The 7,765-nt window shown below is 24.2% G+C and overlaps 1 protein-coding gene across 7 annotated transcripts in view; it reads left to right on the top strand.

Moving 5' to 3' along the window:
• The first annotated feature begins 341 nt into the window (after positions 1–341).
• LOC100202752 (poly(A) polymerase type 3) overlaps positions 342–7,765 on the top strand; it is a 63,208-nt gene continuing 55,784 nt past the window's right edge. For 5 of the 7 annotated variants that reach the window (XM_065804976.1, XM_065804975.1, XM_065804977.1 and 2 more), the window contains exons 1-2: positions 344–461; positions 599–697. In XM_065804976.1, the coding sequence (XP_065661048.1) occupies positions 605–697 (93 nt within the window). In that variant the 5' untranslated portion in view covers positions 344–461; positions 599–604. Of the gene's footprint in view, positions 462–598; positions 698–6,470; positions 6,531–7,765 lie in introns of those variants that run through there. The other 2 variants (XM_065804973.1, XM_065804979.1) reach the window with 2 other exon arrangements.

Below are 7,765 nucleotides of genomic sequence, written 5' to 3'. Positions count from 1 at the left end.
TATTATTAAATTTTTAAAAGTTTTTAGCAAAAAAAAAAAAACAAAAAAAAAAAAACGGCATTCCAATTAAAACACAAAGAAGTTCAGTTTCAAAATTTTCAAAATTTACCCGCTTTTCTTTATATTACATTTAGTACAACTTTACCTTATAGGACCACATTTACAAATAACATCATTTTTTAAAAGGAGATATTTTTGACGTGCAGTTATTAAATCTATAGTAAACATATATAAATTTGTATATATATTTTCCATTGGTTTTAAAATATTTATCTTACAAAACATCCCCACTCACACAAGATAAGATGTTAATAATTTGTATAATAGATTTCATGTTCTGTCATTTTCATTAGCCGGCTTCCGGGTAATTAGTAATATTCACATGCAAAAAATGGCGGTTATTTGTATATTTATTTAAACATTTTTTTTAGTATTAACTATGTACATATGTTGCATTTAATGTAAGTAAATATATAATAAAATTTTTTTTAAATAGATTTTTTTGGAACCAAATTGCTAATTTGTAAATAGCATATTTATTTCTATATAAGTATTATTTATATGTAAAAAACAAAATGCCAAACTAATTTACCTTTAGAAAATAATGACAAGTTCAGCTACAAATACGGCAGCGACAGCGACAACAAAACAATATGGAATAACTTCACCTATAAATTTGTCAGGTCCTAAAGAAATTGTAAGAATACTGCACTTTTTTATTTACTGAGTTATTTTACATAATTCTAATTACATATTCTCTTTTTATATAATGTTTAGTCCATGCATGCTTTATAATTAATCTATTAATGTATGTGAAACATAGTTATAACCTTTAATATATATATATATATATATATATATATATATATATATATATATATATATATATATATATATATATATATATATATATATATATATATATATATATATATATGCCTATTTATTAAAAAGTTGTTGGAAGTTGTTACTTTATTTAAAAGGGTTTTAATCTATGTAATAAAGAAAAAACATGTCTTTTTTGTTTGTAAGTCAGTCATCATTTTTGTGAAATGCATTCCCCCCTCTCCTCTCCAAAAAAAAAAAAAAACATAAATAAAGTTTCCTTATTAAGTTTAGTCATTAATTGTAAAAAATACCACTAATGAGCAATGATGTTTTTTATAGAAGTAAAGGTGTTTACATTTTTCTTTACATTTTTTTAACGATTAGTACTATTTATTTTTTTACTACTAATATAATTTTATATGGTGCGGTAACATCGCAAGCAGGACACTACTAGTTTTACATTATAAAAACATTAGTCAAGATTCAAAGTTATTTATTTCAAATGTAATTAAAAAGGAAATTTGAATAATCTTATTGTTTATTATTTATTTTAGTTAAGTTTTGTTTTTATTTTTTTTTATTTTTGTTTTAGTTATTTATTACTAAGCTATTTTTATTTTTTTAAGATTTTTTTTCTTTTTTTAGAATAAGTTTTTTTTTTTAGTTTCTTTATAACTAAGTTAAGATGAGTTTTTTTAGTGCTTTATTAAAATGTTAAAACCATGGTCAAATTGTCAAAAAAAATATTATCTGTGTGGTCATAGAGTCGTGAAACTACACGTCTTCCTGACCAAGTCTGTATACATCAACAAATATAACAAATCATTTCAAGTTACTATAAATAAATTGGATAAGATTAAAATATTCAACCCTGATCTATGGTACAAAAATATAATTGTATAGCCTTTTAGGACAAAATGCTTTTTCAAAAACAGTGATCAAAATCTGGTATCTAATGGGTGCCAGGATAAAAATTAGTTAATTCAAAATAGATTCAAATAGCATATTAGAAAAATACAAATCTATAACTTTCGATATATCCTCTTTCAACTGTCAGGGACTTAAGTCAAGCATCAAATTTAAGAAGTCTCTTATACATTCATATGATATAACGTTTTTATGTGAACATTGGTTAACAAACTTAAATATTCTTTGGTAGGAGATGTGTCTAAAAATATGCACTATATGTTTTTCCATTATTTATATAAACATAAAAATCGACCATTTAGCCAAAATGTGTTCTTTATACAATACAATCAGTTTTAGAATATTCTTAATTCTCAATTAATTTAAGTGATCAATTACCGCTATCATTATCAGTTGGAGTTAGCGGTCAGTACAGCAATTACAATATCATCAAATAAAAGATACTAATATTCCTAGCTATGTTTGGAACGGTTCTAATTTTATTAGGTCATGTAGTTGTCATCAAAATATTCACTTTAGCAATTTTTATTTTACAAATAACTATAAACTCGATTTTGTCCAAGTCCATAAAACAATTACTGACAGCGCTAAAATAGCTTTTAAGGAGACTTAAAATTTTTTTTTCAATTAATTTTAAATAGTAGAGAGATGATGAATTATTTACAAAAAAGACAAAGAATCCATTACTTGAGAATTTACAAACTACTTTAAAAATGTACTGAACACTTAAAAAATACACATATTGTAATAAAATTGAAGAATTCCACACTGTACAAAACATGATGATGTAACAATAACTGAAGAAAATATAATTATGGCAATTTCTAAACTAAAATCAAAAAAAATCTCCAGACTTTAAGTATCTCAACAGAACATTTGAAATATGCAAAGTGTTTTACTTAAAATGGCTAATAGAATTTTTTAAATTACTCCATTAATTATGGATAGACACCAAAATCAATGTTGACAATTATTATACCCCTTGTTAAATCATACAAAAAGTCTTTTATATAGCCCAAGCAACTATCACATGACTGGCAATTAGAAATCTGGTTATTAGAAATAACTATGAATAATATCCCCTACAATTCGGATTTAATTGTAACAGTTTAATGCTATATGATGAATTTCTAATAAGTGAAACAATTAAACAATTTATCTGTGTACTTATACTCCTTAGATGCAGAAATGACCTTTGATAGCTGTAACTGGGATATCCTATTTGAAAAATTGTATTTTGAAAAAAAAATACAACAATAGTGCAACAGTTTCGTATCAAGGTTGAAATCAAGTTCTTTTTTTTCTAAAGCAAGCAGTAAGACAAGGTTCAATTCTTTCACCTCACCTCTATAATACCTACACTGAAAGTCTTCTCAAAACCAATTAAAAATTAAGGAAATATCAACACAACTATATATGTTAACTTTAATGATATGATAGCGGATGATATTATACATTTTAAGCTCTACTCTTTCTGGTCTCAAAAAGGCTAAAAACATGCAATTTTCATAATGGTTTGAGTGAATGCTAAAAAGTTTGAATTTTTGCATGACTCAGTTGTTCAAATGTGAGGAACTTTCTGTTTATGAGGAAATTTCTGCATTTACTTTTTTGATATCACACAATCTGTTATTTATATAAAGCTAATGCAACTATTATAAAATATTATTTTTCTAAACTATTTTTTCGCAAAATAAAATTTATTAATATAAACAAACACATTGCAAGAGCTAAATTGCTTCAAGTGTAAATTCAAGCAAAAAAATTGATAATAGATTTATATCTATTAAAGAAGTTTTTATTTTTTTTTCGTTATAAAAAAATGAACTCTTTATAAGATGTCATTTAAAGTTTATATATAAGTTTATTATATAATAATTAATGTTTTTTCATTTTTTTGATAAAATAAAAAAATAATTTGTTACAAAATCATTATAACAAAACAAACAAAATTTAAAATATCAAAAGTGGCGCTAATATAAAATAAAAATTTAAGGTATACTATTTTTTAGCAAATAATTTTTTTTTTTTGTGTTTTTTTTTTACAATTGGGTAATTATTTTTGTTATTGTTTGCTATGAGAAATCGTCTAAATAAATTGCCTAAATAACTTATGAGAAATTATGAAAATTAAATAAATTGCCTGAATAAATATCTTTGCTTATAATATTATGATGATACGTAAATATTTCTGCTCTTGCAAGATGATTAATAAAAAATTTTTTATTATGTTTGTTTTATGATTTCTTTTTTTTACGTGCCTATAACATCTTTTTTCTTTACATTTTTGATGGAAAAGTTAGGTTAATAGAAATAAAATTTTCTTTGTTTTTTTGTTTTTTCCTAAGTTATTACATTTGTACATTTGTAAGCAGCGCAAATATCAAATGTAATTGTCATGCAAACTTTTTTATGTAATCGTCATCCAAACTTCATAAATGGATTTTATAATGTTAATTACTTCTTTTATCTTTCCGCTTGTTTAAATATTAAAAAATGATAAAAAATGGCTTGTGTGAAATGGCTTACTGCATATGTAAAATGGCTCACAACATGTAAATGGCATGGCAGTTTATGCTTAAAAATATATGTATGTACAATTACATTAACTTAACAGTTTATAATAATAATAAGTTTTTTTCCTTAAAAAATGCAATCTTATAAAAAAAGATATGACATTGTTATTTCTGTATTTTTATAATGGTATTAAAAAATTACTAGTAATCTGCAGTTTTTACAGTAAACTTCAGATTGCATTTATCACCAGTAGGTGAAAAAGTTAAAAAATTTACAAACCTTAGTTACAGGTATTTGAATCTTTAAAGTAGAATCTTTTGGGGAAAACAGGAAGTGACATGTATATGGCGTGTTGCTAATGATATTTAATAATAGTATTTATGTAAATATTAGGTGTTAATGAAAATAAATGGTATCAGATTTCTATATTTGTTTTATTTGATAATAAAACAAGAAATAAAAATCTTTCAATACCAGATTTTTTTTGTCTCTGACTAAACAGCAGTGTTGTTAACTGGATTTGCTAAAATATAAATAAAAAAATTAGCACCAGAAAAGAAAAGTACACAAAACTATTGTCTGGTAAATTACTTTGAGTTTGCAAATCTTGAAGCTGTTTTACTTGATTATAGTTTTTTGTAGTAATTTACAGACAAGCTTGATGTCTTTCTAAAAAGATACTGCAGTGCTCCAACTCAAACCCTTTTGCAATGTAGCAGGTCTTACTCGCATGTTCTGCCTACATAATCAGTCAATAAATGTACTAAAGGAAGACCGCATAGGTACCTATTTTAGTATGATATCATCAATGTGTATCGAATGCTGCATTTATATATGATTACAAGCAGTTTTGCTCTTTTTTTGCAACACTCTCATGACTGCGTTTTAAAGCAGTTTTCTGCGTTGAATAACCTTGTGTAATGTCATAATAACAACAAATTTTTCTATACTCTGCTCTGCTTTTTTATCCATTTTTCTTCAAATCAAACAAAATTTTTACATATTTTAATTCTATGACAAAATTCTTTAAATTATTTCAATGTGCATAACAATTATCAGGGTGTTAGCTAGAAATAAATTTTATACCGTGTCTTTGCCGTATTGGGAATTTTTATTGTTGTTGTTCTAGAAAATGATGGAAATTTTCTAGAAAAGGTCCTAAAAAGCTCAAAAAAAAGAAAGGTCATTGACTTTTGGGAATTTTAAGCCTATTGGGAATTCTGCGTTATACGCAGCACCATTGGGTTAGCTAACACCCTGATTATTCAATATTTAACACAAACAATTTTTCAATATAAAAATACCTTAACCTTTCTGCATAAAAAATACTTTAAAACATGACAGTGTAAAAAAAAGTTAATATTACAACAGAATAACTTCAATTATTACAGCAAAATATACCTAACTTTAACAGCTGTATACCCAAAGTATTCATCATTATATATTATAATAAACATTCTCTACAAGTCTTTCCAGGAAATGCGTGTGGTCGCACCCCTTGTTCATCCATGTTTAAAGTAATTTTTTAAGACAACTTGGCCACATTTTATATAGTAAGCATTTTAAGAATTTGCTGCAAAATAAAGCTATAACAAACTACAGAGAATAAAACAGCAATACTCGAAGAAAGGAAACATACTATATAAAATAGAAAATCTGAATAAAATAAATTAAAGAAAAAATTGAGAATTAGAAAAAGAAAAGTTTTGTCCAAAAAAAACAATACCCAAATATTTTATTGTTTTTATTTTGCTTTTTTTTTTAAGGATGTTTGTAAGTCGAGGAAAAAAGCAGATAAGAATATAACAAAAATAAAAACAATTTTTGATATACAATTAATTTGTGACTTTTTTCAGTCAGTATATCAAGGAATTACTCTATTATTTGCGCTAGAAATATGGACAATTTTTAAATTCATTTTTCAAATGCTTTTGCTAAACTTTTCTATTTTAATCAAAGCACAGGACAGCAAGAAATTTTTTTTTCTAATTTCTTAACAAGTTTTATATGTAAAAAAATAAAATGCCATTAATACTAATATTCAAGAAGACGTTTCAAAAGCTTGTGGGCTAATGCATTGTTAATTTGCTGAACTTTTTTAACGAAATTTTTAGGGGCCTATTTAAATTTTTTTTTTAAGTTTTTAAATACATTTTTTCAAATAGAGCAATCGTTATGTTTATTATCTTTAGTAATTCGTATTAACCTTGGAAATTGGGCAATCTAAAGGAAACAATTTCAGACAGGCATCAAGTGTGGTAAATACATTTATAAAAGAAACCATGCTATTCTTTTATTTAATTTTTTCTGTCATTACAAAATTTATTAGTCAAATAATATATTTTACAAATAAATAATTCCTATTATATAAGTATTGAGAAAAAATGTAATATATAGCAAAAACATTTTTAAAAGGGGAAAGGCATGAAAATGAATAAATTTAAGAAAAAAAATTAACAAAATTTCTCATTCTAGCGTACATAGCAAATTAGTTTTTTAATTATACAGAATGATAAAAATTAAAACTTTTAATTGTTGTTAAATTGCTATAAAATATGTTTTTTCCCTCAACTTGTATCAAATTAAGTAGCTTAAAATAACAACCCCTCTAAAAAAAATAATAGAAAAGTTGTATAAAAATTTTATAATAAAGTTTTTTCTTTTAATTTTCTTTTTTTAATTATTAAATTTTTCTAGTTTATTTGATTTAAAATTTGAAATTTTGTTACAATTTTGTTTTCTTTTTTAGTATTGGTTTTTTTTTTCGGTTCATGGTTATTAAAGCAAAAAATGTAAAAGCAAAAAATTTACTGTTTTCTATTAGCATGCTTTAAATATTAAGGTAAAAGCTTTTAAAAAAAATAAACTTAATATATATTCAAATATATTTGAAGCAACTGATAATATTAAGTTCTTAATAAATTATTAATTTAAATAAAAAGTTAATTTAATGCAATGTTTTGAAAATAAAGATAAAAACTAGGCTGTATTGTTGAGAAAAAAATAATTAAGGAAAAATTCAGTTTAACATCTAATTGCTTTTAAACTTTTTTCTTTAACTACCCGTTTCCTTTTTTTCCTCAATAAAAAAGTTTAGCATTTTGCTGCAAATTATTGAAACGCTTTAAAAGTTAAAAGATACAAACTGCTGTGGTCAGTGTGTCTAAAAAAGTTACTTTACACATGGACAAACAAGGTGTGCAACCTCACACCCTTCCTGGGAAGGCTTGCTCTATTTTCACAAATAGGTGTGTGAATTTCTTTTTAATGGAAGTGTCATAATAAATTCTTAAAATTATTGTTAAGGTAGTGTAATAATTTTAAAAGAAAAACAATTTTTTAGCTAGATGAAACAGTTAATTCCCAGCAAGTCCAATTCAAACTTTTGTTATCTCAAACTTTTTCTATATTCCCTTAAAAGCAAGAATAATTGTTACTTTTAAGTTTAATAATTAAGTACGCAACTGAAGTAAGTAATTATGTTTTAGCATGG

Source organism: Hydra vulgaris, chromosome 09 (assembly GCF_038396675.1).
Source record: "Hydra vulgaris chromosome 09, alternate assembly HydraT2T_AEP".
Taxonomy (NCBI): Eukaryota; Metazoa; Cnidaria; class Hydrozoa; order Anthoathecata; family Hydridae; genus Hydra; species Hydra vulgaris.
Note: the sequence above shows the minus strand (reverse complement) of the source record. Positions and strands in the feature narration are given on the sequence as shown.